General features: G+C 43.9%; 1 protein-coding gene and 1 long non-coding RNA gene across 3 annotated transcripts in view; one reads left to right on the top strand and one right to left on the bottom strand.

The window, feature by feature from the left end:
- LOC105939784 (lamin-A) overlaps window positions 1-15,136 on the bottom strand; it is a 39,242-nt gene extending 24,106 nt beyond the window's left edge. The window contains exons 1-2 of one of the 2 annotated variants that reach the window (XM_036135480.1): window positions 14,963-15,136; window positions 8,000-8,367 (exon numbers count right to left, since the gene is read on the bottom strand). In XM_036135480.1, the coding sequence (XP_035991373.1) occupies window positions 8,000-8,331 (332 nt within the window). In that variant the 5' untranslated portion in view covers window positions 8,332-8,367; window positions 14,963-15,136. Of the gene's footprint in view, window positions 1-7,999; window positions 8,368-9,385; window positions 9,634-14,962 lie in introns of those variants that run through there. The other variant, XM_036135479.1, reaches the window with a different exon arrangement.
- LOC118562701 lies at window positions 3,611-25,451 on the top strand. The gene is made up of 3 exons (XR_004930769.1): window positions 3,611-3,946; window positions 4,281-4,358; window positions 25,305-25,451. It is a non-coding gene; the product is annotated as an uncharacterized LOC118562701 (long non-coding RNA).
- Window positions 25,452-27,343: the final 1,892 nt, after the last annotated feature.

Below are 27,343 nucleotides of genomic sequence, written 5' to 3'. Positions count from 1 at the left end.
TTCATGTTTATTCTCATGAACTTCACTTTAAACCACATGAACAAAAAGCTGCTTGATCTGACCAAAGGTTCTGGTTTCCAGCTCAGCTCTGGCGCAGAACAACTGGCACCATGTGGCACACTAATGCAACCAATAATAAAAAACACTGGTATTCTACAGTAAAAGGCCCAGAACCTTTAACAGTCCACATTATGGACCTCATCCAGGTACATTTCTGCCTGAAACACTCCAGATTGTCAGATTTCTGGCCACAGCGATGTTGGATGGAACCAGCCAACACTAAAGAGCTGGGCCAGAATCCAGATGTGAACCCAGCAGAACTAAACAGCTGGAAGAACACGAACCTAAAAGCCAAAAGCACTGCACCAACGTGAAACTCTAAGATAATTCAGCTATGAATCACGTTTTCTCTTAATGCCCCCCAGCAACTGATGGAGCTCTGATTCAGTTTGCATGACTCCCAAATAAAAGCTGCTCTCTGAGCTCATTTCCTCCGTGGCATGACTCACTTTGACAGCTTGGATTGTGTCAGCAGACAATTGAGATCATCAGAAGAGAAGGGAACCCCCCCACCCGAGGCCGAAGGGGAACAGAGGAGAAAAGTGATCAAATGACATGAAGAGAAGACGATGAAGTCTGCAGCTGGAGGCAGATTGCTGCCTGAGATTCATTTATGGTTTAACCGGCTGAGAGCTGCAGGAAGGACGCGTCTGAGGAATAATCTGATCTAATGACCCAAACAGGGCCGGTGCCACGGATCTGACGCTAATCACTGATCAGCATCGTAACGCCATTAAAGTCGTTAGTTCCACCGGCGCTCTTCCTGAGACTTCAGCTCATTACGCCTGCTGTGAAGAGCGCCGCGCTGAAGCGACGATCGGCGGAGGATAAACGGCGGAGAGACGCTCTGTGGCGGCTGCAGGCCCGACGCCACGCTGAGGCGCTCCGTTATGAGTCTGCCGGTCAGACGTCCAGCTTCATGGGACGATTATTACTCTACGAGGGTCACTGCTGACACTTTACAAGTGAGAAACAACCAGACTGCTCAGTTTAGCTTTGGCAGCATCAAGAATCTGAATTTAACAGCTTAAAACGCAAATAAAATGTCTTTAGAACTAAAAAACAAAAATACTAAAAAAACCCTGCAGAGCATTCAGGTATTCAGCTTTCTGACTAAATATTAGTTTATTATAAAGATTGAAGTGAAAACATTTTCTCAGATAAGCTTAGATATGTGGATTTTTGATCTAATTTCTTATTTATAGGGAAATAATAGAATAGTTAGATTTCTGTTGCATTGACTAGAGTAAAGTACGACAAAATGTGTTAACTTATTAAAAAAGTAGAATATAAAAACAGCTTCAGGGTGTTTTACCTGAACACTGAAAAACTACATTAATCTGTTTTTATTGTCATAATAAATGCAAAGAATTGGTCGATGCTTCTCTATAATAAACCAGAGCAAATGTGTTTGAAGTCTCAGGGTGGAGTTTTATCAACTGATAAATTGCATTTATACTATTTTATATCAGCCAATGGTTTGAATTTGTAGCGGTGAACGTTTCTTCCAGCCGACCTGGTGAAAACTTTTAGGCTTAAAGCTTCGGTCCGATATGATCAAAGATCACTGATCCCCGCTTAAGAATTACGGATCAATTAAAAGATGGATATAGCTGGAAAAGGTTTGACTGAAGTTTTCAGGACTTCTTTCAAGCCAGCTTTGTTTGATGTTTCCAGTCAGAAACGGTAAAGCTTTCTTCTGCTCCTTAAAATAAAAAAATAAAAGTCGGAACATGCCAGGACTGGAACCCGGGACGGCCGCCTTAAAGACTGAGGCATTATGGGTCGTGTGCTCCATCCCTGCACCACCGCCACGCTCCTCTGAAACATCTTTAAGTCCCTTAATTACCAACAGCTTCAGATTCAAAGACATTCATGAGAATCCAAGCTTTACATCAAAAGACTCAAACATACCTGAAAATAAAATTAATCAGCAACATTTCTGTCCTGTTACGACTGCTGCTGCTAAATGAGGTAAAGTTTCATCCTGGTGAACAAGCTGCTGATGACAGACGGATCTGGTCTCGTCAGAGAGGTTCTCCAAACAGCCGGAGGACAAACTGTTAGCCGTTTGTCTCCAGAGCAGCTAAAAAAAAAACAAACAACCTGGGAGCTTTAACCCGAGCCGGCCCAAGGCAAAAGCAAACCAAGCCCAGCAAACCGTAAATGATTGAATTTTAACACAGGCCGTTTGATCTAGAAATATTATGTTAATCGTGAATATTCATGCATTTGATGTGATGCTTTCAGCAAAGAATAAACCGTTTTCAAACTTTTATACATACATTTTACATTTAAAAAAGGAGTTGAGTTAATTTTGTGAAAGCATCAAGAATAATCTTCATTGATTGGTTGTTGCGTTACAATAGTTTCAGTCTGAAGCTACGAGTTCAATCCTTTGTGTTTGAGCTCAGTTTATTTACCACATCCCAGAAAATAATAATCCACCAAATCCGTATTAAAACGCCGTCGATATCATTCCTAGCTTCCTAGATTCCATGAAGCTGCTATTTTTATCATTAGCATTTTTCTCTTGTTTGTAACTTATCGATTTTTATTATTTTGTTATTTTATTTTACTTAATTCAGATGCATCGGGGACTTCGTTATGCCACATAAAGCTACTCTAAATTCTTGGTGGTGCTGATGTTCTGGAAAGAAAGAGGGGCCCCAGATCGATTTCCGCCCCAGGCCCCATTCAGCGTTGGGCCGGCTGTGGCTCTAGCTCATGTGAAGCACGTCTTCCTTTTCTCCATATTAGGAAAGAAACATTTTATCTGTGCAGCTTTAAGGCCTCACTCTGCTTACCAGCGCAGACGTTTACTGTTTAGCCTCTGAGATGCTTTTAACGTTCCTCCCTGGTTAAATATAGAAACTTTACTCCCTGACACAGAACCCTGTTACTAATGTTAGACCACTTGGGATGACGGCCTGTTGCTCGTTACGCCACAGAGGAGCTTTTTATTAGACGTTGACCCATTGGTGTTTCTCTCCCTCTCCGTGTCGCTTGGATGTTGGCCTTTAATCTGCAGCTCCAGATTATATATAAAAACTAGGCCTGTTGCACAAAGTAAAGGCAATTTACAGTTATTTATAGAGAGGATTTAGGCGGTGCGTGATGGGGGCATCAGTTTATGGAAGAGCAGGCTGTAACAATTCATCACAGACTGTAAAGACCAAGCAGATAATGTTAAATTATGACAGAACACGCTGAAAGTCAGCCCAGGAAACATGATAAATCCACTTCCTGCAGGGCTGTGGGTCTCTCCACAGCGTCACAGAAGCCGTCTTTAGTTCGTTATTAACGTTCAGTCTGCAGCCAAAACATGTCAGACCACGTTCTGTCTACCAGAAAACCATCTTAATCCAAATCCAAAGACAGTTTATCAAGAGAAAATAGAAGCCTTAGCTTCAGAATCATCTACCTGGAGCCACACCCTGAAAACACAACAGGTGGGGCAGATCTGCGCTTTGTGTCTGGGCAGGAAAAGGGTTTGTCTGTTTGCCTTCAGCCAGGCTAGGTATCCCAGTCTGTCAGAGACGAAGCTGTTGGTTTTACTACATTCGCTCAGCGGTGATGGGTGTAAGAGATAAAACTGCACCAACAAGTCTTCGCTCGTCTGACGGCTCGTTAGAGGAAAACAGCCGAGGAATGCGCTCCTTTGTGTAGAAAAGTTTGTGCCTCTGGAGAAACTTCCTCTTTACATTTTCCTGTTTGGATGAATTGGACAGAATGAACCGAGTTGGACTCTGAAGTCTTTTGTTAGTGACGCGTCCAGTTTGTGTAGAACCAGGAACGACCAAACCCGGTGTCCTGATGAGAATAACCGGTTTGTTTCAGGTGTCTGGAAATGATTTTATGGCATCGGGGGTGGGCCTGAATACATGTAAGCAATCCAACATCTCTGAAATAGTCATCTTTAATTATTTTAAATTGGCATTTTCATCGCTGTCAGCTTGAAAGTCTACACTAAAATACAGATTGGTTTTGTTTAAGTGTTGGGAAAACAGTTTGAGGAGAAAACGTCTGAACAACTTGTGCGTGTCGTGTATTAAGGCGTGTCTAAAGGCGTGTTTTCATGTGTGGCAAGGCATGAAACATTCTGTGAAACACTCTTTTTAAAAAGAGCTCCGATGATTTATGTTGTGAGACGAAATGAAGTACTTTTCCATCACCTTCTGTGTTTTTACCTCCGCTTTCTCTCCATACTTATTATACAGAATGGTGAAATAATCATCAGGAGACCGGGGAAACTCCCCCTGCCAAACCCAGCTACTTCAGGCATTCAGCATGCCGAGGTGAGGGAGTCTTCATCAGTGCAGACAGAGCGTCTGATTAGATTAAGTAGAACTGAGATAAAAGCATTTAGCCTCTCAACCTCTTATGGTCGAACTAAGCAAGTTTGGTAGTAGGGCTGATTTTAAAGGTTACATTTACACATAGTTAAGATTAAAGCTTAAATTCAGACTTTTTCCTCCCCTGGTTCCCATTTAAATTAGGGGTTCAAGTCTAATTTGTTATGATTCCTGAGAAATAAATGTTGGCAGTGAATAGAAACTGTGATAAAGCCGTTAAAAGCAACAAATATCTAAAGTTTAAAAACGATAAGCAATATATTCAGCACTGAGCAACTTGATATTTTAACAAATAGCTCAGGGCTACAAGCTTCCTGAAATATTTCTAACCACCAACCATCAGAAGGAGCTCCGGCTTCCAACCAGCCCAACAGTCTACCTGCCGTTGCACATTTTTTGGTTTTCCAACAGTTTTTAATCATTTGCTAAACCAGCCAGTGCTGCAGGGACGTCTGGCACGCCGAGCGGACAGCTTGAGGGTTTTCTTCCGGGGAGGGAACATGTGTTGTAGCTAACCAAACAAAGCTGTGTGTAAGGAGATGCGGAGTGATGCCTTCAGGCTGAACAGGTGTGTCCCCGCGGCCGGACCGCGCTCAGAGTTTCACCTGTTGCCGGGCGTCACATTCAGAGGGAAGCGAGGAGCTAAACAGACGTAAGGAGAAGCTGCTGGCTGTCTGCGGCGCCAGTCAGAGCGTATTAACGCAGCTCCATTCCCAACGCGCCGAGTCCACTCAGGCCTTTGCAGCGGCCTCAGAAAACCTCTGAGTCACGGCCGCGTCACAAGCACCATGGAAACCGAACAGCAAACAGGCCGAAGCACAGCAGAGAGAGGGAGACGGTGCCTCCACGCCGACGTCAGAGCCTCTTCTGACGGAGAACAGCAGCGGCGCAGGGAGAGAGAAGCACACGGCAGACACTGAATACCGTTCTCATCACCTTCATTTTAACTCATTCACCAGCAGTTAATGCAGCCGGGATTCAGGACAAAGCCAGCAATGAAAGCCCGTCAGAAAGAGCAGCTGCTGCAGCACAAAATGAGGCCAGAAGGATGCATTTCCTGCAGAACTGCTGGGAGGGTTCAGATATAAACTCCTCTAGCTACTAACATTGAACCATTTCCTAAATAATTAGCAGGAATGAATGGGTTAAGCAGTCAGCGTGGGGCACGGCGATGCCACAGGGCTTACAGTTTAACTCTGCAGGCATCGTTTCTGCATCAGAACATAGAATATCAGGAACTCTCAGCCATCAGACTCAAACTGTTTGGCACCAGAAGCCTAAAAATAAAAAATGTTCAGCTTTACTGAAGCCAAACTGTGAAGAAACAGTTATTCTACATTCTTAGTTCAGCTCCGGTGAAAACCTCAAGAGTCGTTCCTCATCAGATTTCATAGTAACACAAACACTGTGTTTGTTTAGCAGATAAGGGGATGTTACTCATCCGTTAATTTTTTTTTTTTTATATATAAAATGAGGAAAAGCCATAAAAAAGGAGCTGCTGTAAATTACTCTGACGTGCCAACAGCAAACCTGTAGTAGTTTAAGTTTCTCAGTTAAATAAGGCGCTGAAGACGTCACGGTAGCTCAGGAGCCACAAAGCTTTCATTTCTTTCTCTCATAGTTTCCAAATTCACCAACATGTAGCCGCAAACGTAGCCGCTGCTAAAGCGAGGAAAGTCCAATAAGAAACCACGGTGCGCCGGGTCTGATTAGGTTTTACAGGTAGAGGAGGAAGAATAGAGGAAGAGTTAGACTAAACTGTGCAGCAGGAGCCTGAGCGTAACGCTGCATCTCTGGCCTGAAGAACCTCGGCACAGATTAGGAGCAGCTGCTGGACAACATGCTAACCAGACAATAGCTCCCCCGCTACTGAGCAGAGTAAAACTATGTAGAAGCAATAAAAAGCGTGTTTGAGCTACAAGTACTAAAACACACTTAATGATCCCAAACAGGCATCGTCAGCAATGTTCAGAGTCAAGCTTCAAGTCTCCACCGACCAGGGCTGAACCATTTAAAAGAATCTGAGATTTTTTTTATCTTAATATTGTTATTTAATGCGGTTATTTTTTACAGTTTAATTTATCATGTCTTTTTAAACATATTAGGACTGTATGATTTTGCCAAAAATCTAAATTGCGATATATTTCAACCATAATTGCGATTTGACTGACTTTTCTCTGCATTAACCACAAGTAACAAAAATGGCCTGTAGACAAAGACGTTTGTAAACAACAACTATTTAAAACAAGAAATTTAACTGTTTTTATTAATCTGGAGATTATTATTCAAAAGAATAGCTTGTTGAGTTAGACATCAATCCTTGTGCAACCAACAAACAACTCTATGAATTAATATAATATGTATCAATTGGTTTGATCATACTCAATGCTATGGTGAGATTCCCAAAAGTTTGTTAAAAACAGCATGATTACATAAACTCTAAAACTAAAATTAGATTATCTCACTGCTGCAACTCTTTGCCCTTCCATGTGGAGCAAACCCACTTAAAACATTTCACCGACACCTAAACGACGTCTGATTCACTAATTGTTACATAGCCAAAAATTGCAGACCTCTGCGGTTTGGAAATTGCGTGTTTTTAAAATTGCGATTATATTGTAAATGCGATTAATTGTTCAGCTCTACCAGTGTCTGAAATAAACCTGCACATTTTTCCCTCTTTTTCTGGAGTTTAAAGAAAAAAACATTTGCTTTGTGTTGCTGAACAACAGCATTTAGGTTAATGTGTGTTTGGGGTAAATGTTTAAGCTGCAGACATTTTTTTTTCCACCAACAGCCCAGGCTGGCTCTGAAGCTGCTTTTAATCTGATTTAAGTTTCGTCTTCAGCCTTTTTCTGGCGAATCTGGACCAGATCTCTATGAATGAATCTGATGGTTGTACTTTTGCTTTGCAGCCGCTCCTCCGGCCGTTCACACCCGCCGTTCTGAACAAACGAGGCGGTGCAGCAGCATAACTCCCTAGCAGGAATGTTGCACGGAGCCAGACCCGACATGAGCACCTCGGGTGACATTCCTGCCCGCTGAGTCTGTGTGAATCGTTTGTTAACCAACCCGGTTAGTCTTTCTTCATGGCTCGGGGCAGTGGGGTTAGAAGTGACACACCTCTGCTCACCCTATCCTCCCTTTTGCTCACAAAATGTCCCGATTAGGCCGAGTTTCTGTCGTCATACCAGGATAAATGCAGGTCAGTAATAGTTTTTCTCTCCTCCTTACAAACCCATCAGCAGATCTGAGGAAAAATTTCCATCTAAGTGGTCCTGGTTCTGATTTAGATCCAGGTTTTTAAGCTCTAGCATCCAGATCTCTTCCTGCAGCGTGGAAACACTGATACTGCAGCAACACTAAAGTCTCCAGCTCTCCTTAGAGGCTCTAACGAGCCGTGATGAAAAGCTCTGTATCTCGTGACATTCTGAGTTTCAGACTCAACAGATTTGTGCAAACATCAACGCTGCAGCCAGGCACAGAAACGCTGCGGTAAATTCTCTTTAATTTAGGCTGCAGACACAGAAACGGCGCCTCCATCCTGAATCTGTAGCACAGAACACGTAAAACGCTCCTCCTACCTGGCTTTCAGCTCCTTGTGCTCCTCCCTGATCTTGCCCAGCTCCAGCTGCAGCCGCGCCCGCTCCTTGGCCACCATGTCCAGGGTCTTGCGGGCGTCGGCCAGCTCCGTCTCGTAGGCCGCCTTGATGCCCGACAGGTCGCGGGTGACCTCGGACTCCGACTCGGAGATGCGCAGCCGGAGCGTGGCGTTCTCCGACTCCAGGGAGCGGACCTTGTCGATGTAGGTGGCCAGCCGGTCGTTGAGGTTGCACAGCTCCTCTTTCTCCTGCAGCCTGGTGATGCGGGCCGGGGAGACGGCGCCACGCGGGCGTTTCTGGCTCGGGGTTTCCATGGCGGTCACCGGTCAAAGGTGCAGATGCTGAGTGAGCTGTGGGCGAGGAGAGCGTGAGTTACTGACGGGGCTGTAATATTTAGCATTAGGCTTAAAATAAAGATTCTTTTATAAACATGCAGCATCCAGTGCTGCCTCTCTCCTTCAAATCACGCCGACATTTTCACTCCAAACTGTGCCAACATCCAGCAACGTCTTCCACCTCGCGGGGCTTTTAAGCTCCTCCATAATTACCCATAAAGCTGCAACCAAGGAGGGACAAATGACGACATCTCTCCTCCTCCTCCTCCCTCCAGCGTTTACGTCAAAGTGAAAAAACAACCAAAAAGCTGCTAATTGCTTCGCCTCTCCGGAGATCAGCGTGTTCTCTAACTTTCTTCTTCTTCTTTGCACACTGCTGTTTGCAGCAGCACCAGATATACAGATCTGAGCGTTGTGTTCTAAACAGTGCAGCGGGATGCCCAGATAAGGACCGAGGAGGAGGCTGGGCTCAGCAGGAATCCTTCCCTGTAACTCTCATCCTCTTCATATTGTCTAAACATTCAAACTTTTATACAACCACATGTTTTGTTTGCTTGACACAGACTCCCAGTGTTAGATTAACCAAATAAGGTTTTAATTAAAAAGGAAAGGCAGAGCCACTGAGGCGCTGTTTTATTATAAACGTAATAAACCAGCTCGGTTATCAGCCTGTAAAGCTGACCAGGTAACAGACGGCGCAGAGAGCAGCACGCTGCGTTTCAGGAGTGGGCGGACTTCGCTACGGATCCATCGGCTCTGACTAGTTCACTCGGAGCCGTGCACACCCATGTTGGTGGGACACCAGAACCCGCCCACAGCTACGCTCGCTCCCCCACAAGCTCTCTGGAATAACTTTGAATGAACAAAGTGCAGATTTAGGCTCCTAAAACCCAGCGTTGAGCTGCCGACGGCCGGGAAAAAGCAGTTTTCCACACCACTCCCTGCCAGACTGAACGGACCGGTCGGCCGCCTGACAGCAGCCAGCGTGAGACCTCAGAGCGCAGGAACACGTGAGGAAAAGTGTGGATCTTACCGTAGCTGCGAGAAACTCCTCCCTGCAGTGTGCTGAGGGGAATACGGCTGAAAGCAGCGGAGCTTTCTGGAAGTTTATCTGCCGCTGTGGGAGGAGGAGGGAGCGTCGGCGGCGGCGTGTGGGAAGGATCGGCTGAATGAGGCGGTCCTGCTCTCGGCTGGTGGGTGGGTGTGTGCGCCGTCGGCTCGAGCCCTGAACTGCCTGGTGTCGCTGCAGCACATCTACCTACCGCTGCACACGGAGAGGGAGAGAGGGGAGGGCAGGAGCTGCGGGGAGGGGAGGCCGTGAGGAGGAGCCAGGAGCTGCAGCCCAGCTTCATCTCCGTCTGCGCCGCTCCCATCGCTTCCCTCTTCATTTCCCCCAGACTGAGGGGCCTGTCAGTACAACGCTGATGAACAGCAGCTCTGTGCCGGCTTCACCCTCAACTCAGTTATTCTGCTGGAAAAAAGGAAGTTGAGGGCAAACGCACAAAAAAATAAAAAAATAAATCCCACCACAGGAGAAAAAGAAAAATCTGTTTTTTTAGGAGAACAAACCTCCCTAAAACAGAACTAAAGCTCTGGGGGAAAAAAATAACCCTCTGCAATGTGAGAGTGACTGAAAAATATCCCAGAATTCATCCTGAGAGCCTGAAACGTCTGACACAAACTGACCCAGGGCTTATATTTATTTCTTCGGGGTGGAGTTAATGGAGTCACAGGTCCAATCGGGTTGGGATGCAGAGGAAAAAAGTTTTTTTTATTTATCTCCTGGCCATGGAAAAGTGTGCGCATGGGGCGAGACGCTGCGTCTGTGTTTGGGCATGGGGCAGTGGCTTAGGGTGCAGCGCTGGCCTGCCAGGAGAACACTGCCTCCCAGTCACACGTTCCTGCTAGAAACATTTCCCCAGTCCTGCCCCGCCTCCGCTGCACTCCAGGTTCTCCAGCTCCGGTCTCACCGTGGACGTCACAGCAGCAGGAGAACACCGGGAAGGCGGCCGGGACGTGTTCCTACACTTTTCTGCTAATCTTTTTCCATCTTTCGTCACCAAACACAAATATTTCTCAACGCTTCCAGTCAGGAGGAGGAATCTAAATGCTGCCAGAGGTCTGTAGAGACAGAATGGAGGGAATCTAAAACGACCCAGTACTGAATAAATTAATCTCAGTCTGGAGCTCAATGCCAGGCGACGCCTACATGGAGGAGGAGGATGAGGAAGGTGAGGGAGGAGCTGGCCAATGACCTGAAGGCACCTGGAACCCCACAGGTAAGGCGCTACGCTGTAGCAGCCTGACGCCTCGCAGCTCTACTGTCCCACGGCGACCACAAACATCCGGTCCGTCCTGAGAGGATGAAGTCTTGCATAGTTTAGATTTTGCCCTAACGCCACAAACTGGAGTCAGAAGAACGGTTCATCAGCAGGTCTCCAAGCTGAGGAGGAATCACTAGAACCATCTAGATCAGCCGTGATGGACCGCATCTAAAGCCTCCAGGGAACCGGCCCTAAAGACTGGATCCAGAACCTGCTGCCCGCGTTCTCACTAAGACTAAGAACGTAGAGAAAATGGACCCGGTTCTGAAGTCCTTCCACTAAGACTAAGAACGTAGAGAACATGGACCCGGTTCTGAAGTCCTTCCACTAAGACTAAGAACGTAGAGAACATGGACCCGGTTCTGAAGTCCTTCCACTAAGACTAAGAACGTAGAGAACATGGACCCGGTTCTGAAGTCCTCACTAAGACTAAGAACGTAGAGAACATGGACCCGGTTCTGAAGTCCTCACTAAGACTAAGAACGTAGAGAACATGGACCCGGTTCTGAAGTCCTCACTAAGACTAAGAACGTAGAGAACATGGACCCGGTTCTGAAGTCCTCACTAAGACTAAGAACGTAGAGAACATGGACCCGGTTCTGAAGTCCTTCCACTAAGACTAAGAACGTAGAGAACATGGACCCGGTTCTGAAGTCCTCACTAAGACTAAGAACGTAGAGAACATGGACCCGGTTCTGAAGTCCTTCCACTAAGACTAAGAATGTAGAGAACATGGACCCGGTTCTGAAGTCCTTCCACTAAGACTAAGAATGTAGAGAACATGGACCCGGTTCTGAAGTCCTCACTAAGACTAAGAACGTAGAGAACATGGACCCGGTTCTGAAGTCTTTCCATGGCTCCCTGTATCCCAGAGAATAGACTTTAAAATCCTTCTGTTAGTCTATAAATCCCTGAATTAGCACCTAAATACATCACAGACTTGTTATCAGGGCATCAACCCTCCAGACCACTCAGGTCTTCTGGCTCCAGCCTGCTCTGCAGAACCAGAACCAGAACCAGACATGGAGAAGCAGCATTTAGTTCCTATGCTCCACTGATCTGGAACAAACTCCCAGAAAACTGTAAATCAGCAGAAACTCTGAATTCCTTTAGATCCAGACTGAAAACCTGTTTAGAGCAGCTTTCAGCCATAATAACAGGAACACTGACCAACATATCTGATGTGTATTAATGGCACAATTTAATGTTTTTGTGGTATTTTCATGATGTAAAGCACTTTGCTGCTGTAATGTGCTACAAATAAACTTTACTCCATTTAGAATCTGAGTAATTCAGAGACGTTTTGAGGGACATACTGAGGTCAGATCTGACTAAAATTTAGTTTTTTAAATTCATTATCTCAATCTAACATTTCTCTTGAAGGAAGAGAAATGTTAAGCATGACCAATAGAAGGTGGAAGCACAATGATCTGGTCCTGTTTTTGAACGCCTGGAGTCTGACACCACTGATTTCCTCACGTTCAGGCCAGCCGAGGTCTCACTACCTTGTTTTAGGTCCTGTTAGTACGAAGAAGCTCGACTTATTTCACTTATTGGCATGAAAGTCTCTATGTAATGCATTTTTTTCTGGATTCTATTCACTTAAGATGAACATTTCCCTCAAACTGTGCAGAAATCATCCCCAGCACCATCTTGGAAAGTAAAACTCTTCAACCTTCACTTTTAGGCAATAGGAGTAATCTTGTTTTTATAACCAGCAGCCCTACAGTTTTATCTGATTCTCAGATCAGGTCCAGAAACAAGAGCCGACCCGACAGATGAAGGCGGATGCAACCCTGCAGACGCCAACTGTAGAGAAATAAAACTCCTTTTAGCTGGAGGTCTTCTTCCTGTCTGTTGCTACTTCTTTAGACAATAAGAGCAGGACAGATAAAAGCCAACACGCTGGCTGTGTAATCTGAACGCTTGTTTCAAACTAACTCTGTTCTTTTCCGAGAAATAAAAGAAAAAAAAAAGAGCTTCGGTGAAGAACTTTGGCCTGAAAAGAAACCCATTTTCAGATCTTTGATCCCGCCTGAAAACCAGAGGAACTGCTCAGACGAGCTCCGTGGAACAGACAGAAGTGTTTCTCTTTCATTCCCGCCGATACGCACTACCTCTGTCGATGCATTCATTCAGATGCCAATTTAAATATTTACAACTGAACGTCGTTAGCTGGAAAACTGCAGATTTGATGAACATCTGCGTGTGACTAACCGCTCGCTGCACCGCCTTCACGGCCAGGTCAACGAAGAACGGAGCTTCAGGTTCCCACAGTCCAGACAAATGTTGCTTTGTGACGTTAGCTTTGCATGCAAATGATGATAAAAGCACGCAGGATGGAGCCCAGCTCGTTCTGACGGAGTCTGAGATGGGAAACAAACGGCTGACATCCAGGAGCATCTACGATCAGAGCGACAGAAACCATGGGGGTGGGGGGGGGGTGTGAGGGAGGCTCCACTTCCAGAAAAACTGAAATCTGATCTCTGGTCCCACATGTTTTCCTCATCATCAGCGCGTCTGATCCTCGGCCGTCTCCGAGGCTTTGGAAACACGGAGCCGTGCCCAAATGTGCTGCGATTGCTGCTCGGACGTATAACATAAACAGACCTACATCTCTGGAAAACCGCATTCTGCGTACGCTCCAAAGGCCTGGAGAGGCTGCGGCTACGGAGGGCTGGCCCAGAGTCCGCATTTAGAAACAAACACTACAAGAAAAAAGGGGAAACACCAGAAACTCTTCATCGTTTGGGATCCTGGGTAGCAGAATGTCGTCTTAGAGGTTAATTGAGACAGAACGGAGGAATTACTTGACTTTAAGTACATGTTCCAACAAGATACTTATTCTTCCCCCCAATATTATTTACCAATTTCTTACCATTTACCGGTTGTAAATATTGTGGGATGAACTCACAGGCAGATGTCGACCTTTTCTACTTTATCTTCACTGAGGCTTAATTTCAAATCAGAAATTTGTGAGCAACTCTGATCTCGTTTCTCCACAGAATGAGAAGCTGCTTTATTTTTGCTCTTTATCTTCTTTCAATTCAACCGAGAAGTGAAAAGAAAAAAAAACGATCGGCTCGTGCAGAAATATAACGGTACAGAACCACTTTGGACCCATTATAGCGACACATCCGCCACCGATTAGGGAAACCTTTTAAAAAACATGGAGACATGAAGAGAAAACAGCAAATCTAAAGGAAAACAGGCTTTTACTGATTGATCAGTAGCTGCATTTTGACAATTAACCCAACACTTCATGCACCAACATGTGGAACAAGCTGTAAATGTCAATGAATCCAGATGTTCTGGTGGTTTATAACTCAGTGGAGCAGAAATCACTGTAAAAATATATATCAAGGTGCTGTTTTGTGTCTAAACATCAGCAATCTCACAGATTTTCCATCTTGCAACTCTAACACATCTTTCCTAGATCTACACCAGTAGTAACGGACAGACTGGACCTCTTAATAAGACCAGGTGGGGCTAGCAAAGCGCTCCACTGGGTAATCTAGATGAACAGAGGCCTAAATCACACAGACAGCTAAAAGCAGCCCTGCTTTGGACAACTGGCCCCCAGTTCTACCCCTCAAAGGTCCTAAGCCATGATTTTTAATGTTTCCTGCCTCAACAGTTCTGATTTCAATGAATAGCTCATGAGCAGATCTGTGCAGAACCTGATGAAAAGCCGAGGAGGTAGTTTAGTCCTCTGAGGACCACACAGCTTTGGACTCTCCATCCAGCCCTCCACAGAAACTGAGAAAAGCCAAAAATCCAACAGACGGTGTTTTCCGTGTTGAGTGTCTGAAAGGCCCAAATGTGGCCCTGACACAAGTGCTGGCCTCATTCTGCTCTTCACACTTCATAAGACGAAACATCCAGGGGCTTCTGAGAAGCTCAGGCCGCTCTTCATGCATCCAGGTAAGGACTATTTGGGGTTTAGAGGCTGGATCCTATCGGCAGTGTTTAATTAAAACCTTAGCAGCTCCGGGAACATCACTGTTGCCCAGTCTGAGCTGCTTTCTGCAGGAATCCCCCCTGAACCTCCAACTAGGCGCCTCTCTGGCGCCCCCTGCTGGCCACGCTGACTTTAACTCCAACGATGCGCCATCCAGCGGCTAAGAACACCGCCAGCACTAAAACTTTTTTTTCTCTTTTCCACATCATGGGTCACTAAGTTCATGAACTGATTCAACTCCCTGTCTGTCTGCCTACTTTAGTAAAACGCGCACAGGGAGAGGAGGAAAAAGTGAAAAGCAGCGCAGTGGAGCCTCTCGCCTTACCTTCTATCTTTGCGGCTGTTTCAAACAGCCTCTCCTCCTCTTCGCCACTGACCTTTAAAAATGTCGACAGGCCGGTTAATCATCACTTTATCTCCCCTTCTGGAGGCTTTCTTTGAACCGAACAGAGAGCTGCCGAGCCGAACAGAACCGGACCGAGGCAGTCACCACCTGCAGATCTGCACTGCTGATTAGGCAGCCAATCTCTGCTAATTAGACCGCAGCTCTCGGGCGCCCCCTGGCGACAGCAATTAACAGGCGACGGAAGTGAAAACTGTTTTTATACAAAAGTGTCAGTCGTAACATTTAAACTCGGTCTGAGAGCTTTTCACGCCGTTTTACCTCTACTCCGCTTGATTTGAGAAGAACATATACATTTTTAATTATCTTTTAGGTCTTAACAATTAATGTCCAGCATCTGACAACATAGTTATAGAAACAGCTGACATTTTTAGAGCATATGAAACACAAAAAAGCAGCTTTAAGTTTTATATATAAAAAAATAGATAGATAGTTTTCTCTACTCTCTACAGTTTTAAATGTCATCAGAACTGGTGTTGACGAGTGTATTGCTGTACATTTAAAAGTTGAAAACAAAGAATTTGTCATTATTAATGTCTACACATCATATGACTGTCCTCAGAATGAAGAAATGTTTTTGAATAGACTTGCTTTCTTGAACTCTCTTATTGATGACCATTATTTTACCTCTGTGTATGTAGTAGGTGATATGAATGCAGATATATCTGATGAATATTCTTCATTTGCCGAACATATGCAACAGTTTTGTGATGATAACAGTTTTATACTGTCCAGCCAGCTGCTGCTACCTGCAGATAGCTATACCTATATAAGTGAAGCTTGGCATACAACGTCATGGCTTGACCATTGCGTTAGCTCTGCGGATGCCCATGCTGTTGTAAAATCAATAGAAATCTTATGAATATTCTTTGTCAGATCATATTCCATTTTTAATGATGCTGGATATTAAAAGTCTCCCAGAGTTTGTACGGGGGGCAAAATAGTGCCCCTTCAGTTAAACTTGGTCCAGACTCTCTAAAGAAGACTTATTAGCATATCATAGGAAAACTGATCTTCTTTTGAGTAAAATAAGTCTTCCTCTTCAATCTATTATGTGCTCAGATGTTAATTGCAGTGATATTTCTCACTGTAGAGACCTTCATACTATGTACGATGGCATTGTGGATGCTTTGTATGAGAGTACAAGACCATACCTTGCATGCAGAAAGGCAAATAACATCAGGCCAGGGTGGAATAAACATGTGTCAGGATACCATGCAGAAGCTAAACAGGCTTATAAGATGTGGGTACAAGCAGGTAGACCAAGAGATGGAACTCTCCTAGAATATAAAAAATTCACTAGTGCAAAGTTTAAATATGCCATTCGATACATTTCCAAGCGTGAGCAGAACATGAGAGCAGACTCCATGGCTGAAAACTTGGTTAATAATAATGTTATTGGCTTTTGGAATGACGTCAGAGCCTTAAACAGGTCTGCTGCACTACTTCCCAGTACCATAGAGGGCATTTCTGGGGCTCATAATATAGCAGATTTATGGAGACAGCACTATTCTGCTTTATTTAACTGTGTAAAAACTGAACCCTATGGCTTGGGAAACATTCCTAAGAGTGATGCGGTTATAATAACCCCTAGTGAAGTCCAGCAGGCTATAGCGTACTTGTGTGAGAATAAGGCGACGGGTTCTGATAGCATTACAGCAGAACATCTGAAATATGCTAGCCAAAAACTGGTGGTGCTGCTTGCGATGTGTTTCTCTGGGTTTATGACACATGGGCAGTTGTCTGATTCCCTATTATCTGTTACCCTTGTGCCGATAATTAAGGACAAAACTAGTAAGGTTGGTAGCCTTAATAACTACAGACCAATGGCTTTAGCTAGTGTGATATCTAAAGTATTAGAAAAAATCTTGCTTGGTCGGCTCAATCAGTTTATTAGTACAACTGATAACCAATTTGATTTCAAGGCCAAGTTGGGTACTGACTTCTGTATTTATGGCCTGAAAGAGGCAGCAAGAGCATATTTAAGAAAAAATTCATCTGTTCTAATTGGGTTCATTGATGCCTCTAAGGCCTTTGATCGTGTCAATTACTACAAGTTATTTGACAAATTAAAACAGCGAGGGGTTCCAGATATTTTCATACTTTAGTTTACTGGTATTCTAAGCAGAAAATGCATGTAAAATGGGGCAATAACATCTCTGCTTCCTCTGGAGTGAGTAATGGTGTGCGTCAGGGTGGGCTTCTTGAAATTTGATGTGCAGTATAATGCTAAGAAAACTGTTGTAGTAGTTTGTAGGACTAAAGCAGACAAACAACTTTGTTTCCCTGATTTTTATTTTTTTTTTGTCAGGGCAAAAGTTAAATGTTTGTTCCAAAACTAAATATCTGGGTCACTACATCACAGACCAGCTCTGTGATGATAATGATATTTATCGGCAGTGTTGTGTGTTGTACACCCAGGAAAACATTCTGGGGAGGAAATTTTATATGTGTACTGCTGAGGTAAAAATAAGCCTGTTTAAAGCTTACTGTACATCCTAGTATACGGCTCTCTTGTGGTGTAATTTAAAAAAAGCTAGCATGCAGAAGCTTAAGGTTGCTTATAATGATTCTTTGAGAATTCTGCTTAAGAAACCCAGGTTCAGCAGTGCAAGTGAGATGTTTTTTAATGCGCATGTCAGAACATTCCAGGCACTTGTGAGAAATCTGATATACAGACTTATGTGTCGTTTGGGCAGCTCATTGAATAGTCTTATTGTAATGTTTTCACATCTCTCTCTCAGTGCCCTAAGATTCCAGTCGGCTCTGTGGAAACATTGGTATGCAAATGTTTTATAAGATTTATTTATGTATTTATTTTATTCTATTTTTTTTTATTCTATTAGTTTTTAATTTTTCTTGTGTTTTTTTTTTTATCTCTTTGTGGACCACAAGTCTGTTGAATAAAGCAATCTACTGTTAGTTGCTACAAAGCACAGCATGTTGTGATGTTTACCCTCTACAAAATGAGAAAATTAGACAAAATGAAAATTATATTTTTACCCTAAACAATATTTGAGTCCTGCCCTGACCTGAGAGATGAATCACCTTCAATTAATAGAACATTTTTCCACTACCGTGGATGGGATCGTCTGATTGATCCGAAAATGTTATTTTCTAGGTATTTTTCACACATTCAGCTCAGGAAACAAAAAAAATGTTGTCTTTGTGCGCTCTTAGAGGTAGAGGTCAACGTCTCTCTTGGAAACAAAAGGGCAAATTACACATTCACAAATACCAGCTTTTTCTCTTTTAAAATATTTTATAAGCAATAAAAGGTCAAACGTCTTGAGTTTGATGTCAGAATTGTTATTCCTTAACCAGGATAAAATGTAAAAAATAACACATCAACCTCTTCTGTTGGACAGGATTAGACGGTGAGACTGTCCTGATCTACTGGACACACGGGCAGACAAACCCGCAGAGATGCTCTGAGGGAAGGTTGGTATAAGAAAAGCAACACCGTAACGAGACTAGAACGTCACCTTGGGGCTGATTTTCTGGACCCGCTTCATGTATGACAAAAAAAAAATGAAGACTACTGTCAGCAAACTAAATGTGAGCTGCAGGTTTGGGTCTTAAAGCAGCACCAAGGCTGAGAACATCACTCCATCGGCACTAAAATAATCTGTATTTATGTATAATCTGACCCAATCTGTATAATCTGATTGAATTTGACTTTGGAAACTGCCTTGAGATGACATGTTTCATGAATTGGCGCTTTATGTGGCAGAGCAGCACAAACGGTGCATTGCTGTGAGGTGGGTCTGCAGGAGGTCCGTCCTCTCTACATGTTCAGATATAATCAGACCCTAGCTCTGCTTTGAACAGAACCAGAACTGAGCTGTCTGCTGGGTTCCTTGGTCTCCACGATGCTGGTTGTTCTCCATCAGACCTCTGAGGCCTTCACAGGGGTATTAACACTGAGAAAACTTTATTTACGTTGATTTTATCTACTGGGATCAGATTATAAAGGAGGTGACACACAGAGGCACAAACAAACATTTTAGACGGTTAGTTTTTGTGAGGAAAATGTGAAAACCAAACATCCTTTTCTCTCCACTTTACTTTGTGTTGCTCTGCACTGCAAAAATAGAACTAAAAATAAGTAAAGTTTTCTTGAAATGAATGTATTTGCCCTTGATTTGAGCAGGTAACTTAGATTATTTGCCAATGGAATAAGATTTTTGCACTTAAAATAGGAAAAATTCATCTCCATCGTCTTATTTCCAGTGCAGTATATCTAATTATCTTATTTTAGGGGTAAAAAATACTCACTCCATTGGCAAATAATCTCATTTACCTGCTCAAATCAAGGGCAATCACATTCATTTCAAGAAAACTTTACTTATTTTTAGTTCTATTTTTGCAGTGTGTCACATAAAACCGACTGAAGTTTGTTGGTTTAACGTGATCCTGAGAGAAAAAGGTTAAGGGCAACAAATACGTCCGCCTAGCGCTGCTCCGCCAGAACCTCTGAGCTGGACCATGGATCTCAGACTGAGCCGTAAATGGCAGCGGGGAAAAGTTTGCCATCTCTGCGTCAACAGCCGCCATCCTCAGATTCCCAACGCCGCCGCAGCGACTGTAGCATAAATGAGACTAAATAACAGAAGCGATGTTTTCACTCAGGACACCCAGGAGAGCCCTTGGGGGCCACTCTGACTGCACAAACCCCACTTTGGCAATGATTGATACACTGACCTACTCCGGGTTTCACATGAATTGATAATTTAATTAAAGTGGCAGCCACTGAGCCATCATGCAGCCATTCCTCAAGGCAACAAAAGCAGCGTGAGTGCCATTACGGAGCGGTACAGATGGGCCGGTTGAGCGGCGCAGACAGTTTAATTCCCGGTGACCCTCGTTTGGTGCCAAATGCAAACAAAAAAACACAAATAAAGCGGAAGCAGAGTGTGCAGGCCGGGCTTCCTGGACGTGCGTCTCATTATGTAACCGCTGAGCGTGAATATTACATGACTGATGCTGCAGAGCTGCAAATGGTTTGCTCAGATTCCTGGTGTTCACAGATGATGCTGCAGGACGGCGGGTCACACTCTGAGCCATCAGGTGAAATAACCTCTGACCAACGTTTAACATCAGACCGTGACTGAAACAACCTAAAGGAAAGGAAAAAAGAGAATATTTTATGTCACTTTTAAATACCTACAACACACATTCTGCAAATAGGGAACTACCAGTAAAATTTTATTGAAATGAATGTATTTGTCCTTGATTTAAGCAGGCAGGTTTACATGATCTGCCACTGGAATATGATTTTTGCTCTTAAAATAGAACTAAATCATCTCCATCACCTCATTTTAAGTGCAGTTTTTCTAATTATGTTATTTTAGGGGTCAACATACTCCTTCCATATCAGATAATCTCATTTACCCGCTCAAATCATATAGATACACCAATTCAAGAATTTCTTTCTCTTAGTTCCCTTTTTGCAGTGCAGGATAAAAGCACAGGTTTAAGGAGGTAATTGAAATAGTTTAACTCCGCTGATATGCTGGACTGTGTCCTGCTCCTGGAGGTGGGACCAATGCGTTACTTCCCAAGTCTCAAGTCAAGTCCAAATCCTTTGGTTTAAGGTTCAGGTAATTATAACTAATCGTAATGAGCTTTCCCTGAGACACTAGACACAAAAAAAGTATTTATTTAAATGTCACAAAGCATCTAAAAGTGTTTAACGTCTTTCTTAGAGACTTTCCGACCCTCTAAAATGGACTGGGGAGTTGTTCAGGAGGGACCCGGCATTTTGTGTGTTGGTAGCTGGAATGACTTTAATGTTAGCGATTTAATTTAATCGTTTAAAGATGCTCAAATCCAGGAAAAGCCCCGAGTCATACGTATTATAGTCAAAATCGAGTCATGGGTGTTTTCTAATTTGACCAAGTCTGAAGTCATCAATCACTGACTCGGGTCTGCAGCTCCACACCTCGTCCTGCTTCCTCCAGACGCTTCCATCATAAAGCTGTGCAATGCCTTTAAAAAAATAGATTTTATTTCTGGCTAATTTCAAAACTTCCTGCTCCGAACCAACATGGACAACTTCCAGTCTCCACCTCGATGGAGAAATGAAGAATTCCACACTGACAAATATTATTATCCGTCCGTCCATCCTCCACCTCTTATCCGGGGTCGGGTTGTGGGGGTAGCAGCTTCAGTAGGGAGGTCCAGACGTCCCTCTCCCCGGCCACTTGGGCCAGCTCCTCAGGAGGAATCCCAAGGCGTTCCCAGCAGAGAGACATAGTCCCTCCAGCGTGTCCTGGGTCTTCCCCTGGGCCTCCTCCCGGTGGGACAGAGGAACACCTCACCAGGGAGGCGTCCAGGAGGCATCCTAACCAGATGCCCGAGCCACCTCAACTGGCTCCTCTGGACGTGGAGGAGCAGCGGCTCTACTCTGAGTCCTCCCCGGATGACTGAGCTCCTCACCCTATCTCTAAGGGAGAGCCCAGACACACTACGGAGAAAACTCATTTCAGCCGCTTGTATCCGGGATCTCGTTCTTTCGGTCACGACCCAAAGCTCGTGACCATAGATGAGGGTAGGAACGTAGATCGACCGGTAAATATTATTATTATACTGAATATATTGACTAAATATAAATCTGTTATGAATCCTGATGAATTTTTACTCACATTTATTTTTGCTTTAGGTGCCATGAAACTGACTTTATGTAAAATGTTTATCATTGCAGGAAAATTATTTAAAACAATGTAAATGATAAGTTAATTCTGTGACTTAACAGAACATGCATCATCTGACTTTATGGCCAATATATGCATGTTGATGCACTCAGCACTGCACAAAGGGTTTTGTCTAAACTTTTCTTAACTCCAATGTAAGTTATTAAAAAGAGAAAAAAAAATATACATATTTAAACACGTCCTTTAATCATACTCTTATGCTTTAGTTTAATATGTGCTTTAAGTGTTTTTTTTATCTGATTTTAAATGTAAATTTAAAATCAACAAAAAGCACAGGTCCTTATTGTCAGCTCCAAACATTTTACATTAAACTCCTGGAAACTGAGTTTAGGTTTACAACAAATTCTCAGACTTTTCTCGTTGGATTTTCTGTCTGCTTCTCACATAAGTGTGAACATCCGGTGCTGTGAAAAAGTAGCAGTCCTCCCCGCAGGACTCCAGTGGTTTTAGCTTTTCTATCACCCTTAAATGTTGCAGCTTTGAAGATCGACGTAATCACCAACAAACAGAACCTGTCTGACAGGATGAAGCGGGCTGATGCCGCTCTAAAAGAACAGGTGAGAAACAATCACTTCCAGTGATTCAAAGCCACGCCTGGTTCTCTGGGGTCCACTTCAGGAACACAGGGAACCACAGTGAGAACCTATAATAATAATAATAATAATAAAGAAACCGGTTTAGACCCAGGAAGACCCAGAAGAACCCGGAGCATCTAAAGCTCTGCAGGCATCACAGACGTTGTGATTCTAGAGCTCTTTGAAAAGTGAGTTCAAAACAGACCAAGAACTTCAAATATCACGGCGGTAGCGTGAAGGTCTGGGGCCGCGGTGCTGCTTCAGGACCTGGACGAAATGCTGCAGAACCACCAGTTCTGCTCTCTCTGCCAGGTTGTGCAGCAATGATCCAAAGCACAGCAGCAAGTCAATTCAATTCAATTCAATTTTATTTATATAGCGCCAATTCATGAAACATGTCATCTCAAGGCACTTTACAAAGTCATGTTCAATCAGATTATACAGATTGGTCAAAATGTCCTATATAAGGAAACCAGTTGATTGCATCAAAGTCCTGACAAGCAGCATTCACTCCTGGGGAACCGTAGAGCCACAGGGAGAGTCGTTTGCATTGTACATGGCTTTGCTGCAATCCCTCATACTGAGCAAGCATGAAGCGACAGTGGGAAGAAAAACCACCCATTAGCGGGAAGGAAAACCTCCGGCAGAACCAGAACCAGGCTCAGTATGAACGGTCATCTGCCTCGACCCACTGGGGCTTAGAGAAGACAGAGCAGAGACACAACAAGAGAGACAAAAAAGCACAGAAGCACACATTGATCTAGTAATCTGTTCTACATTAGATGGTAGTAGCGGGTGAGCCATCTTCTCTGGATGATGTCACAGTTAACAGAACGTCAGACCACCTGTGACTGGCTTAAAAAGAACATAAGAGGGTTTTGGAGCGGCCTAGTCAAAGTACGAGGCCATTTGTTGTTGTAAACACTCCAGTGCAGCTAAATTATAATGGTTCTGTTGTTGCTGCCAAGGGTGGCACAAGCAGTTATTAGGTTTAAAGGGTAATTACTTTTTTTAACATGTGGCCAGGTTGGTTTAAATAGCGTCTTAATAAATGAAATTATCATTTGAAAATTATGTTTTGTATTATCCGGACTCAGAAAACACTGAAAACAAGTCATACTTCTCCAGATTCTGCAGGAAACCTTTGACACTTTTCCATTTAAACAGGAAAATCACTATTAATTTCTGCTGAGTGTATTCATCTGACATTTACAGTCCGTATTAGTGCAGCATGTACAGAACAGCCAATCACAGCAGAATCTATAGAAGCTGCACAGAAATAAACAGAAACCTTTTCTAATGGAGAAAACCGGTCAACGAAACATATGAATATGCAGCAATATTTTAGTGCCCTCGTCTTTATTCACTTGTCTTTTAATTAAGTTTAGCTTGTTTTAAGCTAAAATACTGATGCATAAAATCTTTAGGTGAAGGCTGGATGAGACAATGAGCACAAAGCTGATGACATCTATCCATGGTGTTAAAGGTTTTCTGCCTGTTTCAAGTTTCCTTTTACAAATTTAGATATTTATCTTTTCAGAAAACAGTAATGCTTTAATATTTTTCATATCATCAAACCTTAAATATATAGAAAGAAAGCTTACATACATTTCACAGCGTAGGAGCCATGATGTAAGTCCAGCTGCTAATTTAATTTCCTTTTTACATTTCCTTTCAAAACAAACAAAGAAAAATGTGACAAATAGAGACTTGTTTTTTTTAGAGATAAACTAAATTCATAGCTGATGTGTACATGAGCAATCACATCAATGTTCCTGGGAGTGTTTTATATTTATATATATATATATATATATATATATATTTTTTTTTTTTTTTAGCTCACAGATTTTTATTGATAAAATTATGACCAGAAGCTGCTGGTGCTGCTAGACAAAAGATTTCTAGATTAGATTTTAGAGACCAGGGAGTATCAGGAACGGGGTCTTTAATTTCTCAGATTAAATGAATTACGTCTAAAAACAACTAAGAGGTGAGACAATCGGAGTTGAGATCACCCCCCCCTACGAGCAGCGAGCGGTGAGGTGAGCCTTACTCATCACCAGTGGGCGTGTCACGATGGCTGTACAGCATCAATGTGATTACACATGGCAGCAGGGAGAGAGCGGGGTGGGGGGAGGGTGTGGAAATGGGGAAAGTGAGGGAAAGAGATGACCTAATACCCGTAAAAAGCAATGAAGTCATTCCACCTGACTCATATTCCCAAATGACAGCAGCTCTCCCGATCACAACATCCTCCTGGTCCGACTGCAGTCCGAGGGTTACAGGGTGTTTGTCGGCCCTCGGCCCCACGCCAGGATTTCACAGCAGGAGAAAGATGCTCAAATCACTGATCTGGTGGCCAAAAACAGAACGCAGCGCATCTCCTTTAACTCTGAGGTGTAAAATTATTTACGGTGTTTGTTTGAGGAACTGACCTGGTGGACAGTGAGACATCCCACCGAGGTTTTTACCCAACAAAAGAAACGTTGACCATAACAGCATCCTGCAGATTCCTCGGTGGAGGGAAGAGCTTTCAACCCAACAGAGGAGGAGCATCTCACACCTGTGGCGTCCAAGATTATTATTTTTACCTAAAAATGCTAATTAATATTATTATGCATGTTTTTCCTGTTCCCCGACAAATTAAACAAGCGATATTTCAATGAAACGAAGAAGAAAAGAACAAATCGTTGTAGATGTGAGAACAACTGCTTCCTTTTTGTTGAATTTTTGGTTTATTTTCTGCTGCATAATGAGAATTTCCTTCTAAAGCCAATGCTGCATTTAGGTGTTTAGCCAAGTTTAGTAAATGTCTGTGTCTGAGGAAAAGACGATGGATGTTTATGGCTCTACTTACATAAATCAAAGCACAGGAACACGGCTTATAAAAAAATACTTTATTTCTACTTTTCCATTTAAGAACACAAATTTGTCACTGAAAATCTAAAATATTACTAAAACTTTCCTTCACAGGACCTGTTGAACTGCTGCCGAGGGCCACATCTGGCCCCCGGGCCGCGCCTTGGACACCCCTCCATTACACGATGAAGCCACGCATGTATGACGGCATCTGGCAGCAACCTTTATCAGATTCATTTTTTTTTTTAAATAAACTCAAAGCAAAGAATGTCTTAAATGACCCATTTATGGAGGAGGTTTTAGTTCTGATGCATTCAATGAACAGCAGCAAGGAAATCTGATTTTTCTAGGAGAAATGTTGACCTCTAGGCGATCAATTGGTGTTTATTTGAAGATCATCTTTATCTGAATTTATAATTTAAACTGTACTGATCTGTAAGGGCTGAGCTGCTCACTGTAAACTGCAGAATATCAGAAAAATAATCAAGTTTAAAAAGCATAAATAAACTAAAACAGAGGTTCCCAAAGTGGGCGTTGTGAGATGATCCAACTTTCTTACTTTAAAATATTAGATATAGTATTTTGATATAGCAACTGTATGCTTTTAAGCATGTTTTTTTTATACATTAGATGTCATGTACATGTACAGCCAATAATTTATTTTCTTTAATCCACAATTGTCGTAATCAACTCTTTGGTGCCAATTATGACAATAAAGTCAAAATATTATGAGAAAAACTCACACAGTCGTCTGCGTAATCGTCTCAAAGTCCTGCTGCCAATAATAGTTTGCTGCTGATTATTTATTTGTGAAACAGATTCCAAAGTATAAAAAGATGCTCAACATTTTAAAACGGGGGGCAGACGTCGTCGTTTTCTAAGAGTTATCATGAAATTACTGCTGCAGTCTCGTAATTTCCAAAAACGAGAAAATTACCCCCACCCCCTCGCCTAAAGGGGGGAGGGGGGGGGGTGTCTCTGGCACCCGTATTTTGGGGGTTGCAGGCTGAAACGTTTGGGCACCCCTGAGCTAAAGACGTTTTTAGAGCAGGTCAGCTCAGGTCGCTGCCTTCGCTCCTACTTCCACGCTGTGCTTCCAGCCTCTGTGAGCTCCGTCTGGACATGAGAGGAAAAAGCTGCTCAGAAATAAAGAAAAAAAAAAAACATGAAAACACAAACAAATCAGAGTTTAATCAGCGAAAGGCCACACAAAGAGCGCCTCTGCCTCCGGTGCCGCACTTATTCAGCTGATCGACTTCAAGGCTCTCTGCGGATTATGAGCACACAATGTGGTATCAATTTGCATGAGGACTTACATCATCCCTGAGAGGCCGCTTCAGCGTGGCATCAGCACGTGGTGCTCGGCCAACACGTCCCTTTGTGCTCGCCGAGGCCTCATTCAAGTGACGGCGGGGCACCGGGAGCTCCTGAAAGGGACATCTGGCCGAGGAAGTCAAAAGGATGTCCTTCAGGGAGTCCGGGACGCGTTTGCAGCCCGGCGTCTGTCCGCTCTGAAGGCCAGACGCCGCCGTCCACAGGTGAAAGCAACGTTTCCACGAGCTCCCGGACAAAGAGACGGGTGTGCGAACAGCACTTTGTCTCACGCGGGGTGCGTCCTACAGGGGAACAGTAGCAGGGCAGCAGCACGGTGCTGAACAGATGGTCAGGATCAGAGATTTTTTCCCCTGAATGTTCGGGTAAAACGAGCTGAGCTGAGCTCCGGCTTTCACAGGAATCCTGCAGCTGAGGGGCGACTACTGCAGCCCACGGGGAGCGGGGGCCTGAACGGGAAGCTGCTGCTTTCAGAGCTTCTCGTGGAGGTGGAGCAGGACGGGGCCGTGGACCCGGTGGAAACACGACCCCCGGATCCATGCTTGTCATTGATCGGGCCCCTGCAGTCCCAGCGGACCCCTTTAATGGAGCCAGACGAGCTCTCGGACACACCGCTGAGGGGTGCTCCCCCCGTCCCGGGTGCCCTGGCCTCACCTCTGGGCGGGGGGGCGGGAAACGGACCCCGCCGGCCGCAGCCTCACGCCGTCCCGCTCTCCTCCTGCCGCTGCTGTTATTTTATTGTTGGACGGAGAGGGCTGGGGGGAGCGTTTAATCCTGGCCTCACACCAGGACAGCACCTCGTCTGCAGCACCCCCCTCAGG

Source organism: Fundulus heteroclitus, chromosome 3, assembly GCF_011125445.2.
Source record: "Fundulus heteroclitus isolate FHET01 chromosome 3, MU-UCD_Fhet_4.1, whole genome shotgun sequence".
NCBI lineage: Eukaryota > Metazoa > Chordata > Actinopteri > Cyprinodontiformes > Fundulidae > Fundulus > Fundulus heteroclitus.
This window is presented reverse-complemented; position numbering and strand designations above follow the sequence as displayed.